This window comes from Amphibalanus amphitrite, unplaced genomic scaffold (assembly GCF_019059575.1).
Source record: "Amphibalanus amphitrite isolate SeventyFive unplaced genomic scaffold, NRLGWU_Aamphi_draft 000684F_arrow, whole genome shotgun sequence".
In the NCBI taxonomy this organism is placed as follows: domain Eukaryota; kingdom Metazoa; phylum Arthropoda; class Thecostraca; order Balanomorpha; family Balanidae; genus Amphibalanus; species Amphibalanus amphitrite.
The window spans coordinates 201,598-219,691 of NW_024882178.1; the positions used below are offsets into that span (position 1 = coordinate 201,598).

General features: G+C 48.8%; 2 protein-coding genes across 18 annotated transcripts in view; both read left to right on the forward strand.

Annotated features, from left to right (window-relative positions):
• The first annotated feature begins 557 nt into the window (after positions 1-557).
• Positions 558-7,536, forward strand: LOC122364578. Its single transcript, XM_043335094.1, has 4 exons — positions 558-658; positions 2,596-3,846; positions 5,377-5,609; positions 5,903-7,536. The coding sequence occupies exons 2-4, from the start codon at positions 2,613-2,615 to the stop codon at positions 6,125-6,127; spliced, it is 1,692 nt and encodes a 563-aa protein (XP_043191029.1). The 5' UTR covers positions 558-658; positions 2,596-2,612; the 3' UTR covers positions 6,128-7,536.
• Positions 7,537-8,183: 647 nt separating this feature from the next.
• LOC122364579 (apoptotic protease-activating factor 1-like) overlaps positions 8,184-18,094 on the forward strand; it is a 41,642-nt gene continuing 31,731 nt past the window's right edge. For 7 of the 17 annotated variants that reach the window (XM_043335096.1, XM_043335108.1, XM_043335101.1 and 4 more), the window contains exon 1: positions 14,543-14,668. The gene's annotated coding sequence lies outside the window, so the exon portion shown is untranslated. The other 10 variants (XM_043335095.1, XM_043335100.1, XM_043335103.1 and 7 more) reach the window with 8 other exon arrangements.

Consider the following 18,094-nt stretch of genomic DNA (forward strand, 5'->3'; position numbering starts at 1 on the left):
AGAAAACCACCAGATAAACTAAAAAATGGTCTTGGAACAAAGCCAAGTGGTGCTCCATTTGTTTGTTTACAATGATTGTAGTGCTGATGTATTTTTAGGACTCTGAAGGTCGGCTTATAAAAAATGAAACGTTTTTACAAAAGTTGTAAGGCAAGTAATATTTATCTGAAAGAACTAAAATATTCAAAAGCCAAACACTATGAAATACATGAATCGGAACGAAAAAGTAACCCAAAAATCCAGCCTAATCACCGGCTCCTAAAACTGCAACAAAATCAGCACTTTTCCCCGCAACTCGTTGTCCAGACGTAAATATGCGACAGCCCAACAGTAAGCAGACGGTTAGCAATTGAAGTCATACCATACAGTTATAGCTACGTCATACAATTTTATTGTAGATTATTTGCTATGCCTGAAGCTAGTTTGTTCGTAAGCATTCACATCTGATTTAAAAACCGTCAGAAATTTTACAATTAGCTAGAAAAAAAGAATATTACGCTTATAGCAGTTATATAAGAAAAACGATCGATTTCCAATGACGTCATTTTGACGCTGACAGTCGCTGTTGTTTTTTTAGGCTGCATGCAGATATTTCATCATTCTTGTTCTTGTGCGCCACAGCTGCTGTGTTGAACAATATTGGGCTCGTGCCTTTAATGTGAGTATTTTTGGTAATTCCTCGTAAATAACACTTGTAATCCGACGTCTTGCTCACCTTCCCTCCAAGCTTGTTTAGACTATGATGTTTTTGGAAAGATTTAACTGTATTTGTAATGTTTTTCATCTGCGCCATGTTTGCCGCATTCCGTTTTGGCGGATCAAGGCAGTTTATATAATTATCAATTTTCCTTTTTAACTGTACAGTGTTGGTTTTGTCTTGCTGTTAATAAATACTTTGTGAATTGATTTTTTCTTTAGCATAGTTTGCCCTCCCTTGGCAGGTACCTCAGTATTATTATAGCAGGCGTCTCACATGCTGCCACCGTTCGTGAAAAGTCTCTACACTCTCCAGTTCTTGAGATATTTCCTCAAATTTTGCTATTAAAATCTCTAGAGTGTTCTACAAAACAAAAACATAACCTAACCTGACCTAACCTTACCTACAACCTACAAACCTAGAACCTACAACCTACAAACCTACAACCTAAAGAGAAATTCGTGTAAATATCTCAAGAAACGAAGAGTCTAGACTTAGAGACTTTTCATAAACGGGTGGCAGCATGTGAGACGCGTGCTATAAGAATGCTGGTTCCTCTTTGTACTGGTACAGAAGTTATGACAGTTTTACTTTTTCTTTCGGAAATCTGCCAAGCTTACTTGATGTTTTCAAGGGATAGGTCCGAAGCTCAAAAGCGCTGTTAAGTTTCAGCTTAATCGGGATGCCCCATGCTGCAAGTTTTCACGTACGAAATATGAGTGTCAGACATCAGTTATTTGCATTGCTTGGCCTCTCATTGTTCAACTATACTTACTATGAAGCTCACCACTGAGAAGAAACTTCACATTTGGTAACACTGACAATCAATGTTGATCAAACAGTATTAAGAATCATCCATCAAATTTGTTAAAATAGTTTTAATGGATTTTTGGCAGTCATAAAGTAGGCATCACACCTGCCTTTGCAACCAAGGAGAGGTGCTAGATCCAGAGATGCTTCTTCCCAGCCACAAAACTAACCTAAACTAACCTTACCTAAAACCTACAACCGAAAACCTACAAACTATACAACCTCTATCTCCGGGCATAGCACCTCTTCTTGGTTGCAAAAACAAAAGTGTGACACTACCTGCTTTATGACTACCAATTTGTTCACCCTTCTTGTGCATTAGACCAGAGGATAGTTGTTTGGTTGGTGTACAGTAGGTGCTCAGTGCTGCTAGATCAGGCTATGTTTGATTTTTTTTATGTATGCCGTATGCCTTATAATTGAATTAGCATGCCCTTTCAAGCTACATTTTTTGTGAGGTGTGGCAGAGAGTGACGGAGACTGGTTTTTGGTCTAACATATCTAAATAGTTGACTGAACTTAATATGTCAGCTGGGCAGATTTAATGCCTCTATGGAGATAAGACAGTATTTAGATTTTGTGTTTTCATGCAGATAAGGTTGGCCATTCCCTTACCAGATGAGGTGAAATGTAATAGTATACACCATATGTGATCTAGGTACCTACTTACCAAATAACCAAGTTATGTGTAATTTCTAATTACCAATATCTTATGTTTTTATTTCATCACCTGTTCATGTTTTTTTTTTCAATGAGCATATCTATGAGGATCAACTGAATAGATATGCCAGGATCAATCAGCAGACTATTAATCACCTACATTTTATTGACAAAATTATTGATTAATGATCTTTTCAAGCTTATGATGGATGAGGTGAAAGAACACTGGCACTTTTTCTGTTGAGAGGAGTGAGTTATGGTCATCAGTTGCCACTCAACATGTCAAAATTAAAAGGCTATAGCTATCACTCATCACATCACTCGCCTGTCAAGAACCACCAGAATCTTGGGGCCATAGAAGGCAAACCATTCTTATCATCACCAATGAACTAATATTGTTGATATTTACATTGTTCCTTCTTTTTCAGTATCCGAATGAGGGTTTATGCTGGTTGTAACAAGTGGATGGCAAATGAAAGAAAAGTTAATGTCTGTAACGCAAAGTATCAGCATCGCGAAGCCGTTGTCAAGTCTGCAGCTGAAGTGTATCCCCTCCGAGCGGAACATGAGGAGCTGCGGCTACTGTCACACGGACCACGACCCGCGCCTGAACCCGGACGCCGAGGAGTTCTTCCCTCGTCAGCCGGTCGAGCTGGGCAGCGGCTCGCTGCTCTGGAGCGACGGCCACCGGCTCGCCGCTCACTCGTTTCCAATGCAGGCATTTGGGTGCAGAGTGCCGATGTGGCCGCTGGATTACCCACCGCCGCCGCCGGCGGGACCGAGAAAGTATCCGTGGCTGTACCGTTCACGGGGCGGCCGGTGGGGAGCGCGGCCCGCTCACGTGAACGGCGGCGGACCGGTGACCGTGACCAACAGTAGCACCCTGAACGGGAAGCCGGCCAAGGCCGACCGGCAGCCGGCGAGTCGGTGTGCCGTGACCGGGCCGCGGGCGGAGGCGGCGGCCGGCTCGGCCATCCACCCTCACTGCTCTCCACCGGCCGGTCAGTGCCGGGAGACTGGGGAGCAGACGGGCCAGGAGACCGCCGCGCCCGCGCAGAAGACCGAGCAGCCGCCGCCGCTGCCGTCCACCAGCTGTGATATACCCGCCAGTGACTCGAACACGCGACTGTTTCGCAAGGTGAACTCATTGCCGAACGGTGACCGGCCCTTACCGGCTGATATGCCGAACACGATCCGCGACATTTGTTCCATCTCCATCCATGCCGCCAGTGCTCTGGCGAACCGGGTCCCCTCGCCGGTCCAGTGCAGTGACTCGACGAAACTGCGGCGTCCCAGTCCCACCGAGCCGCTGCCGAGAGACCGGGCGTGCTGTCCTCCCCCGGCGGCTACCACTGTGATCTCGCGACAGCCCTCATCATCAGCATCCTCCGATATGGACGTACCGTCGGAGCCCTCCACGCCGGCGGCGACCAGCCCCGCCCGGTGGCGGAGCTGCCGCTCGTCGTCCTCTCTTTCAGCCAACTCTGAGTCCAGTGACGACTCGAGCAGTGAGTCGAGCGACGACGACTCGACGCTCGGTGACGAGGAGTGGGACGCGTCGGCGGCCACCTTTCTGCCCAGTAGCTCGGTCGACTCGGGCGATGACTTCATTATGTTCGCCGATGACGCTGATGACGAACCGCGTGGGGCGCCGGAGCCAGCGCCGCCTCGAACGCCAGGTGAGTGCGCCCGATGCGGTCTGTACACTTGGTGACGATCAAATGAGATTGTGTATGTACTTTATAAGCATTCTGCGTGAATGTGTTATTTACTAGTACCATTTTCGCCCGGTCTATTTTAATCCTTTTGATTTTTCATAGCCATCTTTTGTGACACATTCAGTAAAGACCTATGTATCTATGCTAACCATATACTTTTGCAGTGGTCTGTGATTTAATGCCTCCCGTATAATCCTACCGCTTCTCTTTTTCAAACTGATTATGCGCCAAAAACGCACGAATTATTGGAATTGCTATAGTCTCCTATGCTTACGCACTCACTTACTAGCTTGGCTTCGCTCTACCGATTTACGATCCATGGCTGTCTTGAAAAATTATATAAATGTTTCGTTACGTGTGTCTGTGGAGTGACACGGCTTGTTTATCTGCCAACTCCGAAACATATCGTTGTCTTAAGGCCTTCTTTTTACCCTTTTTCACGCAATTGCTGATATTTTTCTTGTGGGTCTGGTGCCTCTAGCTGCAGCACCTTACCTCTATCAGTATCGCATAGTAGTAACATCGCTGTTATCAGTCACGTTTATTCAACGACTCACTGCATGTTTCCCATGTTTTCCTCGCCGATGACCAATGCAATCGGGGGAAGGGGAGGGGTCCATAAAACCGACACATTACGATCAGTTTGTTTAGTCATGTTCATAGCATGGCAACACAGCACATTATACTTAGATGTACTTAGTCATGTTCATAGCATGGCAACACAGCACATTATACATGTCTTACTGTAACCTGGGAGTGTCGAGCATCAGTGCGGTGCTGCGATGGCTTCGCCGAGAGCCTGACGTCGGGCCAAAAATCAGTCGCTTTAGCCATGGTTTTATGTCCTGCGCTATGTTTCAGTGTTTACTTATCGGTCACATTTTCATGCGTTTATTTACCATGAGAAAAGATGTCAAAGAAGTGTCTCAGTCTTTCGTCATGTTGTAAGTCATGGCTGCCTTTGTTTGTCCCGTTTATCTTGTTTCCGCAATACCACACGACCGTGGTCACACGAGCTGTTTCGACAGCACTGGTTGCGCTCATGCTGGTGGCGAACTGTGCCCCAGTGCTGTTTTCCCTGCTATTGTACTTAGGTGGACGCGCTCCAGCGTTTTGCGTGTAGGGAAGGCTCTAGTGTTGTTAAAATGACGCGCATAGCATTTTCGCTTACTTATGTTATCTACATCGACTAGCAAGCGCTGCCTGTCCAGCTAGTGTTTTGCGCAGTATGTCATATTCACAGTTTCACAATCCGTTTTCCGACAATGCCAGACTCTCCCCCCAGTGCCTGGCGATGCCAATTAAATAATCTACCTCCCATCATAATGATAAATCCTCCCCCTGACTGTAGATCTACAGTGCCTTGCTGACATCTACGGCAACTAACAGCACTGGAAGTATCTGATAGTATCTGACAGTACCGGGGAATTATCTCCAATATCTGACGGTGCCGGCAGTACTGTCTGACATTATGACCCCTCTCTCCGGCAGTGTTTGGTCCCACGGCCGCCGATCAGGTGGACTCAGGTCTCTCGGCCGAGACAGACCCCAGTGACAGCGAGCCGGAAGACTCGAGCGACGACGAGCTCAGCGACGACGAGTGTGAACCGTGCCACAGCTCTCCGGGCGGCACGTGCACGCTGCACCAGAGGATCGCAGAGGCCAACCGGCAGCTGGTGGACTGGTGCGCCGCGCCGCCCCGACAGCCCAACAGAGAGGCCAGGGTAGGTAGCGCGTCGGCGGCTCGATTGGTGATGGAGGCGGCTCACTGTTATGTTTTTACTGGAGTAACCTTTGGAGCTGGGAAAACATACTAGTTTAGTAAGTTGTTGAGCTCTTATTATTGTAAGGTTTCATGTTTGTTATTTGTGCTTGCCAGGGGTGGTCACCATGGCTGTAGCAACAGATGTAGTTGGCAACTTGTTATATGCGTGACAGTCTACGTAAAATCCATATTTTTCCCTTTCTCGCTCCATATCTGACATCTAACCTCCACCCATCCTTGCTTTGTCCACAGGTACGATTTCTCTCTGGTGACCGGCTGGCCACCGTTCACGCGGCTCCCGACTACGACCGGGCGATCGCCAGCGACCTGCTGGACCAGCAGCGTCAGCGGGACCGGCTGCGCCGCTGGCGCCAGGACGTGGACCGCCAGGTGGCGCCCGTGCTGGCGGCTGTGCTCAGCGCCGAGCACCGGCAGCGCGTGCTCCGCGAGCGGCCCGAGCTGCTGCGCGACAGCTGACCGGCGCCCGGGAGCGGGGCTGGTAGGACGGGTAGTTAGGGACGTGACCGGGGGTCCGGCGGCGGCAGGTCCAGTGTGGTGGGCTAACGAACTGTGGGGTGTTAGGTTTGGTGGTAAGGGAAATTTAGGAGTTGCCTCGGCAAGTTGATGATAGCCCTGCGCGGTCGGTGGTCCAACAAAACGCGTGACAGCGTCGTGGAAGGGGCTCAGGTTCACCAGGTCATCTCAGTTATGAACTTTGTAGATCAAACCATTACCTAAAAAAGTAAAAAGCGTATTCTAGCTCATCTGAATGCAGTTGGACATGCTCCAGGCTTTCATTCTAGAGAAAGGGATGAAATTTGAATTCGTGACGTGCTATCGAAAGGTCCTCGATTAATTATTGAACTTTACGTCCAAAAGGAAAGGAACAATAATGCCGAAATCTGTTGAGCTCCAAATGACGATAAATCGACGTGGAATTCTTATAAACGTCTCCATGTGTGCAAAATGATCACTAGTAGGCGCTCCGAAATCTCCAGTATACAACAAAAATAGACTTCAGCAATTGGCAAGACAAGTTTGACTCATTGTGTTAGCTAAAGGAGAGGTATTGCTTCCAATCGATCTTGTATGGCACTGACCGCGCAGGGCTCTAATCGACTCCTTTGCACAGCTCATAAGTAACGAACATAAGTTAACGTTTTTCCAAAGTGTCTGGTACGAGACTACGCAAAAGCGTGCCATTCGAAGCGAAGTTCTGTGAACCACACTGGACGCCTGCGCGCTGGGTTTGCGCCTGTCACTGTGCGCCTGGACTTTCATTCACCTGTGGCCGAGCACTGTGAGCTGTGGCGTGTACGCGGGTGTGGACGATTCGCGATGTAGCCGGGTATGGCTCACAGCCTGTTTGCCGTGAGAGGTTACCATAGCACTGCGGATAAATCATCGTTTACATGTGACCCGTGCTTTATGATACGGGGTTCAATAGGTACTGTCCAATCTGAAAAATGTCAAACTGTGGAACTAAGCGGTCAAAGTCCGCACCTTACCGCCGATTGTCATAGGGTTTTCGTCCAAGAGGTCTTTCAGCGTCTGTTCGGTCGGGTTTAAGTCATAGTTTGGATTTTATTACCCACCTTAGAGGTTTTCGGCACTCATTATCGATCACTTAACGGTAGTACATTCACTCTATGGAATAATATATAAGTGCTGTATTTGACACATTTAATTTGCGACTAGGTATTGAATGTCGTGTGGTAAATGTCATGTAATCAGCGCTTTAACCATCGCAATGCAAGTGTCACGTAGTCTCAATGTGAGGTGAGCTTCCCTTCGGCTACATCACTATTGTGGTATCGTGTGTTTTTGCTTATGCGTGAATGTTCATCAATGGCCTACTGGGGTGTTAATAGATTTCGCTAGCATCATACTTACTATGTGTGCTTCGTCTTTTCAGCCCTGAATACCATTCATCTCCAACTCAGTTCGGCTGCTAAACTCGTTCTCACGCTAACCACGTACGCTCATTGTGGCGCTGGTTGATGGTGTTGAGTGATGACCACAATGATTGAATTATTGTCTTTTGACTGGCGACACTGGCGCGAAAGGTGGACACGGGACAGGGAACTGAGGACAGCAGGGGCATTTGGTCCTGTTACTTCTAAAAGGGCTATCTTAATTATGCCCATGATGGGCACATTAGTCTCATTTTACGATTAACGCAACTTGAACTGTTTTGAAACACCGACCAAAGTCTCGGTGGGGATAACAATATGCATGCCGGAGGAGGCCATTTGAACCAAGGCCGTATATAGGCCTTGGTCATAGCCTTGGTAGATTTGAACCATGTCCGCCAAACTAGCAGCAGATAACTATTCACGAATCTCCTGATCCGTGCTACCTACCAATGACGCTTGGTGTTGCAATCTCCAAATACCCCGAAAATGCTTCGAGCGAAAAACTTCTCCAAAAACGCAAAAACGTTATCAGACTGAAGGACCAATGAAAAATTGCGATCACTGCCCGTGAATGCTGACAGCAGGATAATTGATTGTCTCATGTGCGCAATTTCTTTAGTCAGACGCGTAAGACATTTATGTGTCATGTTCTTTCATCTGTTCGCGAAAATCATTGTTTTAGCCGTTTTAGCCAATGGCGGTACTGCCTTGGCACGGTGGAATTTGTGCAATTTTTAATTATTTCGGTATTATATCAATAGGGCCATGTTGATCGCCTTGATCATTTCCATCTTGGTACGTATTCTATTGTTACCTGCATCTACATTTAAGGCTGTATCAACATTGAATCCCTTATCTCCACCAAGAAGAGGAACACAAACATTCAATCTGCATCAGCATCAGCATTGAAATTCGAAATCCCATGAGTTTGATAATTTAATTGTTTATTTACAAATGCTTTATTGCTGAAAGATATTAATAGATGTCCTGTAGTCTGCTGTCCGAACTTTGATCGAATCAATTTGAAACAGGTACCTACCTACCTGCCTTGTTTAAACTTGTTTTTGTTTTTCAACCTTTCGGTATTCTTATAACATTTCATAGAGGTATTGATTGCTTACGAGTAAAAAGACAAAATTTTGCACAATTTTGGTCCTGATGATGACAATGGGTCAGTTTGAAGTTCAAATGGCAAGTTCATTGTTTCAAGGAGCTTTTAAATGAAGCTTACTTTACAATACCTCTTAATTATGGACCAATTGCAGTTTGCACAGCTGCACGGCAAGCCGTCAGGCTCCCCTTCCCCTTCAAGATTGTGAGCCTAGATAAAAATGAGGTTAATGATGATACATGACACGATCCTCCAGGGTTTAGTGTGACCATCTATTATGTAGGTACTACTGCCATTGCCACCGGCAGCCCGCAGGTGTACAGAGGAGAGAAATTTGGTGCAGTTGCCCCTTCTGCTGAATCCAACCACACTAAGGAAAAAAATTGTAGAGTTTTTTATTAAGGAAGTTCTTATGTTTTGCAATACATAGGAATCTGCTCACAGTTCTTAATTTTTCCCTTTGAGATCTCTTAGTCCTAGGTAAGAGCAGGTCTAGTTAGACTTCTGAGTTCATGTCTAAAAGTGCATTACTCTATGAGAAAAGCTAGGTACCTATTTAAAAGTTGTTTTCCCTGTCCCAACCAGTGTGAGTAGATCTACCCTTAGGTTCATACTTTGGAGACACAGACAGTGTTGGAATTGCCACCTACTCTGCCATTTTCTTTTAAAGGAAACAGTTCACTTTCCTGAAATTAGTATTTTGCTATTGATTTATGATTTTTTATGCTCAAAATGATCATGAAATAAAATAAAACCTTTTTATAAAAACATTTTTTTCTATATTTTAATATAGGACGAACTATATTCTACGTAAAATAATGTTTGACGCGGAAGCTTATTACGCGTTGACCAATCATATCGCGTAGTTCAAACCTACGCATACTGCATTGGCTGTAAGCAGCATGCTGATTGGCTGACGCTGACGTGGCTGCATTCCTGTGCAAGGCACACATTCCTCTGCAAGGCACTCTTTCGGAACGAGAAATGGAATATCTTCGTCTAGGGTGATCATTGAGCCGTAAAAGCTCCTGATTTGTGCTAGTCTCAGCTCAAGCTACGAAACTGCTATTCCAGTTCAAAACCCCATGTTAAAAGTGAACTATTTCCTTTAATGGGGATTCTCACAGTTCACACCCATCACTTCAGCCATCAGTCATTACCACATTGACAAATTTTAAACTACCTATAGGTCAAATGAAGACTAGAGAGTGAACAGGACAGCTGGTATTCTTCAGTTTAATGAAATTATTAAGCATTTTATTTTGCTATAGTTTCTGAGAGAATCAGAATCATTCCCATTATTGTGCTGGATGGATGAGGATGAGGATCTACATGTGCAAGTGGCCCATGACCAAACTTGATGAAAGAGAGCCGGATGTTGATGGGTTGTTGATTGGAGTTTATTTGTGCATTATGAATTAAGTTACTTTATGTGACTTGTTGAGTGAATTTAATTAATTGTTCAGGCATCAACATTGTTGAACAACTGCTTGAAATATGGATGGTTAACATTTTGTGATGTTATAGGTATAAATTTTCTGTTACATGAAACGCCAACCTTTTTAGATGTTTGACATGAGCTTTTTTGGTCACCTAATTCATATGGATGTTAATTGTTATATACATCTTTGAATGAGTTGGGTGTATCAGAATTCATTGAACATTGGATTCAGTCGCTCTCTAGTGATGAAAGCTGCCTGAAGGCCATCAATTTGCATTTGCCCGTGCGTGATGCCTGCCTCTGTTGGTCAGCGAACCATCGTAAAGCATCGTTCTTCGGGAGTTTGTGACTGGAGGCGACCGTTTCGCCACCTGCAATAGCTTGCGAACCCGTCACCAGATGGCAGGACGCTTACGGCGATAGCCAGATTTGCGCTCTGAGTGGGCACTGTGGAGTGTGGATCATACCACTACTAAATGTGCATGTGACAACGAATATGTCGCGTTAGAAACTGCGTAGATGAAAATGTGTGTAAAACTGTGATCTGACCGTTTGTAAGACACTGATCGCCACCAAACTCCAATGAGATTATTTACTTTTGTTTACTTTTTTCACGATGGTGTGCGTTTTTGGAGTTATGATTGCGGAGCTCCATTTGAGCGTGGGTAGGAACTGGGTGCCGTTGCGTGAGCATTGATACGAGGGGAAAGTGAACTGTGATTTGGTGATGAGGGGCTGTGTGGTTGGGTTACCACCACATTGTGTGTTTGGCAAAAAAAAAAACGTGTTATGTATGGAAGTTTTTGTCTATGATGTGAGATGTCCGGAAAATGTTTGTCTGTTATGTACTTTTACGATGCTATCTGTGGTTTTCAAAAAATTCTGATGTTTTGAAAAGAAAAGAAAACTCCAAGGAGATCAATTCAGGTCGTCATTTTGTTCGCTTGGTGAGATGATCAGTGATGAATACGGTCAGATCTCGTAAATCTTATAATATGGTATGGGGCCAAAATAAATGAAAGATCTGCATTCTGCATCTCTGTGACTGTAACTAGGAAATTCGAGGTTTTGCTAGTTGCTTCACTGGATCCTTACTTTAACTCATTGTGCGGGCACATAAAACATATTTATGAAACTTATTAGGATGGAGCCCATAGTCTTCGTTTTTAAGGTGGCATTAATGCAATAATATTGTCTTTTCAGTTTGTCTGAAAGAGGAACTTCGTCGGCAACGCACCTGACAGGAAGAGCTAGTGGCACAGTTCTGCATTGAGGTAAGTGCAATTCCCCATGGCGCATCTAAGTTTGTCGAAGTAAACAATAATAAATGCTATTTTTCCCTTGCGCCCTTACAACATCCATGACCTCTTTCGTTGCTTGTTGTGACCTATATCGATTGTACCAAAATCATCTTATCTTATGCCGTCACTTTTTATTTTACGGTAATCCTAAAAGTGCGACGCAGGCGATACGAATACGTTATCGATCGTTCTTCATGCAGAATGGCCTCAATGTGCAGCAAGGAAGCGGCTGCATTTTTACGCATAATGCGGGCCTTTTGGTGGCTCTCATAGCTTTTTTTCGCCTGTGATAAATGACTGTTGAATCATCTCTCTCGCACTGTGTGTTTTTACCGGTTGCGGCGGCCGCCTGGCAGTTTGTAGGGGTTATGACTGGTGGTGTCGGGCTATGTCGGCTCTCACCAGCCGCTGTGTCTACCGACTAATTTTGACCGATCGGCTGGCCGCCTGCCATGTCCCTACCATCAGCGACAAATGCTTATGACCTAGGCGCAGCTACCGCGTGTTTATGTTATCGCTTGATGACCGACGGTGCCTTTGGTGCCAGATGACTAAAGCCCTCTTAGTTTCGACTAATATCAGTCTATCAAGCACCCACTCTAAGTCCTTGGTGAGGCGTATGTTGTTTACTGATATAGGAAATATAACGTATCGCCTCTGCCTTTGTTATTTGGTAGCTATCAGTTTTCCTTCCCAAGATTTGCGTCGTTTTCTTGATTAGCCAACGCATTACGTATTGTTTTACGTCTGCACTCGGCGGCTTTCGAGCGCGTTTGTTGAAGTGAAAATTCACCTTCACAACATACATTTCGTTTTTGTTCCACCTCTTCTAGTCGTCCGTCCTGGGATTTTAGTTTGTGCTCGCGCTAGACATAGTGTTTGCAACGACAGCTTACGTCACTGCTCTGTCACTAAGAGGTCGACAGCGGTATCTGCAGATACTCGTATACCTAATGGCAGGCAGGCTGGCAGCGTCGGTGGCTGCGGGGGCTGGGTGTATATTGTCGGGGGCGGTGATGGTGTGCTCTATGTTTCTGAGCTAGGGATAGTTTCGTCAGCCTGATGACGTCACGGACTCTCGCTCTGTAGCCGGGTCTCTGAGGGTATGACTGGGGCCAGCGGAACTGCAGGCGCCGGCTGGCTGCACGAACCTTTCAGGCGCCGGTTTGCCGGAAATGCATAGGCCGCCGGTGGTACGCTGTTCCTGCAGGGATGAGAATCGGGGCTGGCGGGGAGAAAGACGATGATTAAATTAGACTTAGAACTTTGTCTTTATAAGGGAACTTTGACTGAACTTTGACAATCTGAATCTATGTGCTGCTTAGCTTTGTGCTAACGGCCTTGAACCCCGAATTCGGTGATCACGTTATTCCTTTGTCGCACTGATAAGTTAAAGTAGCAGTGACAACTGCAATGTGCGGTCTTTATTCGTCTAATTTTTTGTTTCCAATAATCATGCGTTACCGTGTATGACACAAATGTTGGCATCGAGGAAGACACGACCTTTGCATCGGTGCTGATGAAAAAGAAACTCGTAAGAAAAACAGCAGGTCATGGTCTTCATCGATCTCCAGCAAAAACGATACCCTAAAGCATTATTGGATGCAGTACGCTACCGCCCTAGGCCCCAACCCCAACAACAGACCACGGCGCTACTCATGGTCATGTGTATGCGCCTCGCCGTGGTATAAACTGATGACGTTAGAGAAACGACAGCGTTGAGGGAGCGGTTGTAGACGGGTAGTACCATTGCACAAACCGCGTGTGCTTTATTTGTCGCAAGTCCTCGGGGCATGTCACGATACCCCCGAACAGGACCCGAGCTCCACGTCCCGGGTCGATCATGTGTCCTGTCGGGGATCTGGTTGGTCCTCCTGCACTCTCCATGGGCCCGGTCGGTCCTCTTGAACTGCGTTTGGGCTACGGTCGGTTCTCTCCCGTATTCCGCCCGTCATGGCAGATGAGTGGTGACTCGCAGGATTTTGTACCGCGTCGTCGCGCCGTCGCCGACCTGGACATGCACCGCGTAGTGTGTCCCAGAACAAATACGTGAGGACCGGTCGATGTCAGTCGAGCGTCTCAAAGTTCTGCGGGAGCGGCTGTCACTTCTGACTCGGTTCTAGCGACGAGCAAAACAGTCGTGACAGGAGGTGATGGTGGTAACTCACAACTCTCCTGGCTAAACTCACAACTTCCCCAGCTTCCACTAAGATGGATCGACTGCTGTATCTGCTATCTGTCCGTCATGACGTCTTTCCCAAGTACCACTCCGTTTGACCTCGGTACCGCGCGTAGTTCTTTGCCTGTCTCCCTCGACCGGCGCGTCAGCCGTGCCCGTCTCCCCTACGATCGCCCTCCGCCCAACTGACTCATTAGCCCGTGGCACTGTTCGACGCGTTGACGGCCTTCCAATTGGCACGTGTTAGCGCCAGGTCGAATTCCCCCGCCGTTTGGAACGAGCCGGCCGACCCTCCGCCCAGCCAACACTTTTTATCCCCGTCAGGCGCATATCTGCTGTTGCTGGTGCAGCTTGTGAGCGACGGCGTTTGGGCCGATGCTGACTGGATGAGCTGATTGGGCTCGTTTTATTTCCCTGCTATTGCAATCAGACCGTCACAGAAATTGGTTATTGTTGGGTTCTATACTTTGGCGAATCGCTCAGTTATCCTGTCCATTACAGCTCGCTGATATGTGCCTCGTTTTCCATCACTTTATATAAAGGTACAGATTCTGTGACGCTCGAGGTAGATGGGCCGGCTGGTCACTTTGGGTAGATGTGACTGGATTATGTAATCATTGTCAACTCAAGTTATTACAACACTGGGCCTGGCATATCCTCTCCCAACCTGCCAGTAGGCATCCGTGTCACTGCGACCACTGTGCAAAGTCAGTAAATTCTATCGCCGTCTACCGGTTCATATGACACAAATCGCGACTGGCAGTCATTCTAGCGCGGTATTTATCGATACGCTGAGGCTCATGTGACTGCAGAGTGCAGATATCTCGATTCGTTCATTGCAAACATTCGAGTTGGCGTCCGTATCGGCTCGGCTCCTCCGCCGGCCGTCTCGCCAGGGGGCGCATGCGCACAGTGGGCGGCGGCGGCGGGTGAGGCTGGCGTCCGGCAGTGCTGAGCCGCTGGTGTTGAGGTGAGGACTGAGGAGGACGGAGGAGTGACTGTTCCTCGATCGGACGGCGAACGGTGTGTCGGTGGCCCGGATCTGCGCGGAGCTGAGCTGCCAGACAGAGGTCAGTCGATGGGCTGTGGTGAATGGCAAGCTTTAGACGGCTGCTGGGGCTGGTTTCTTTTGATGTAATGATTGATCAGACTTCAGATCAGGCTGTTCCGTCTCTGATAGCTTCAAGGCCAAATCCATCCCACTTTTCCCACACTGGGCCACGACCTGTGAATCGACGACCCGTTCTGGGTCGCTGAGTCCGTTGAACCAACACCTATCCAGTTGGACTTTGAACTGTCCGGCCGACCCGGTGCCGGTCATGCCACCACCGAGCGCCACGCCAAGGTCGAACGCCGTCGTCTGCGCCGGTCCAGTCAGCTGGCCGCGACCGGAAGCCGGTCGTAGCGCGACCGCTGCCGGTTCCGCGTGGCTTTGGGTGTCGCGGCGCCGCCGTCCTATCTGAGACCGTGCCGTGGTGAGAGTCTGTGGGCTATGACCATCAGGCGACTATCGCATAGATGCCGCCCGCCGCCCTGAGTCGCGATGAGATAGCCTCCTCAGGTAGCTGGTGGCTGTGTTGTGCACTTGCAACGATCGGCTCTAAGCGACGATAGACGCTAGCACGATTGCAGCCCGTCCTGTATGAGGGCATATTCTTCTCTGGTGTCGTGTTGGGCCGATTTTCGACTCGATGGTGTTGTTGTATCCTCAGGCTGATTGTTTCCTTGTCAAACTATCTACCTCATGGGATTGAGAGGTGTTTGATACCAGATACGGTCGCACGCTACATCAGCCCGACTGACTAGCCTGATGCGAGATGAGCAGACACACGCGCTGACAACCGTCTACTGAGAACCTGCTGCACGGGTCCAACGTACTAACATGGCACTGCCGGCGGTCAGGCCGGCTCCGATCGAATGTCAATGACGCCAGGATTAGAATACCAGCAGTCGGGATGCGTCTGTCAGGGGCCGGCTGCGGTGGAGCTGCGCGCCCCTCACGCCCGTCCCTTCGCAGCTCGCTTCATGTTGACGGGAATGATATTGACCCCGCCGACCGACTCGCTCGTTGCCTGAGTCTAAGCGCCTATATACCTGGTCATCCCCAAATCCTTTTCCGAAGATGATGTAAGACAGGCCTGGAAACACTCAATGCTAGTGACTCATTGGCTTGTCAGACTTGTCTGCACCGAATAACGATGAACCAGCTCGGTATACCAATTAGTTGGTGTGTCAAGCTGCTTTAAATTAAGTCTGAGTGTTCCCTATCTGACAAAAACTTCTTTACGAGAGATGGCCTGCTGAACGGCAGTTTCTGATATCGCCACCGCAGTCCTATCGTCACAACAGGCGCGCTGCCTCGGTGGCGGATCCGACCGGCACCTGTCGCAGGCCACCGAACCGTGACCGGGCGGCCGTGACCTTGTGCCGCGCCCGGACGGTGGCACCGCTCCTCGCTCCCCGAACGTGCGTGGCACGCGGCCGAGCCGCCGGCGTCTGCGGCCTGCCGGAGCGGGTGCCAGAGTCTGCCTGTCTGACCACTACACTGTGAACACTGGTTTGGTCAGCCCGGGTCCGTCACCCATCGGGGCCTCTCCGATCGAGCGGCCCGCTCCGGAGTATGTGGCCTCCGGACTCCGCGCGGCGCGTGAGACCCCTCCCCAGTCTCACTGCCGCGGCACCGGTCGGTCCGCCGGCCTGCCAGGGAATGTCGGACCGCCTACCAGCGTGTCACCGTGAAGAATGGCCGCTGGCAACACCGGTCAGCTCGCAGCTCGGACGGCCGCTCGACATATTGGCTGCGGCGGTTCTCTGACTCGTTTCTCGTCTTCGGGGGTGCTGTGCTGTGTGGTGTACGACGGTTATGATGTCGATGGCTCTCCCTCCACTCTCCGCCCCTCTGCCACTCCCACTCTCCGCTCTATCTCGCCACCGCGGTCGCCGTTGCAGCTGGGTTTTATGCTGCAAACCGGCCTCAGTCGGGGCGGCGAACTTCTGCTTTTACCGTCCGCAGGGTCTGCCTGTTGAGCAGACTGTTTGTTACGAGCTATCCGCCTGCTGGAGCCGCCTGCCTGCATGTGTGCATGTGTGTGTGATAGGCGCTGACGAGAAGGCTGTTTGTGAGTATCGTGTGTTCTGTGGAGTTGGTGGGCACTGGTGAGAGTTGGTGAGTGCTGTGAGGAGTTTGTGAGTGTTGTGAATGTTGAGCGTCCGTGAATGTTGTTAGTGGCAAGGAAAGTTTATGACCGTTGGCGAACGCTGACGATAGCTGCAGCGTGCAGACCGCGGCGGTTTGGTCGCTCGTCTCCATGCTTGCCACACTAGCCACTTCCGGCCTATTTTAGCAGCTGCCTGCCTACAGTACAGTATTGCGACCGTTCTGTGTTTGGATAATTTGTGTGGCTTTGCTGCTGACTATATGCGTTGTTGTCTGAGATCCCTGCCGTCCGATGTCGCCCGGTCGGCCGTCCGCCGTTAGCTAATCAGAGTGGATTTGGTATTGTAATGTGCGGATGATTCAGCTTGGCGGATGTTTTCAGCTCGCGTTTCGCGTCCCGACTTCCACCTCCGGTTTGAGCCGACGCCATTATATTGGAGCTGCCTAATGCCCTGGCTCGTGTGCCTGTTTACCTTTGTGATATGGGACTGTGTGCGATGCACTGGCTCCTGTACCTTCCGTATGTGATAAATGAGGTGAGTCACAGAGGTATCGGTAAGTGAAGTCCAGTCATCTGTCGGCTCTGAAGCTGGCTCTGTGACGCCCTACTCTCGGGTATTCCCCATGCCTCATCATAGCCAATAACCATTTACGATCACCCTTAGATGATGAATTCACCTTGAACTTCGAACTCCAGTGCTTTCCCAGCGCCCTTTTAGGTATTTCGGGGATCACAGTTGACGTAGCGGGCGGGGCAGCGGGACGGAATCGGACGGTCAGAATGGAAGAACAACCTTACAGCGGGCCGGTGCGTTATGCCCACACACATCGCCCTCGGATTGCAGCGCCTATGTGAGGGCGTTTTTGTCTATAGTTCTGCGACTGGGACCGTGCCGCTCGGTGTGAGCAGTATGGAGCTCTTTGTTTGGCTGTGGCGCCCAGCCGACTGGTGGAAAACGGATGAGTAATCGGTGTGGAGCAGTCTCTGGAGTCAGTGAGGCGTCACAGGCGGGGGTCAGTAAGGCACCGTGCCGTCCATATGCCGCCCACTGAGCTCGTCGCAAAAACGGCGTTTTTCCCTTACCTCGCCCATTATAAATTCGATGTCCAACGAGGGAAGGATGCACGGATATAGCAGATGCTTTGCAGTCTGTGGCGATATGCGCACTCCCGCCGCGCAGCTTTCTCAGACATGTTCCTAACTAAAACCGCCATATGGGAGCAGCTCACCTCTTATGGTATTGTGTTCTTATCTTTTCGCGACATCTCTTGTTAATATGCATGCTGTCATATCCACGGGCCGCTGTCATGTCGCCGCACGCCGCTGTCTCTGTCGTTG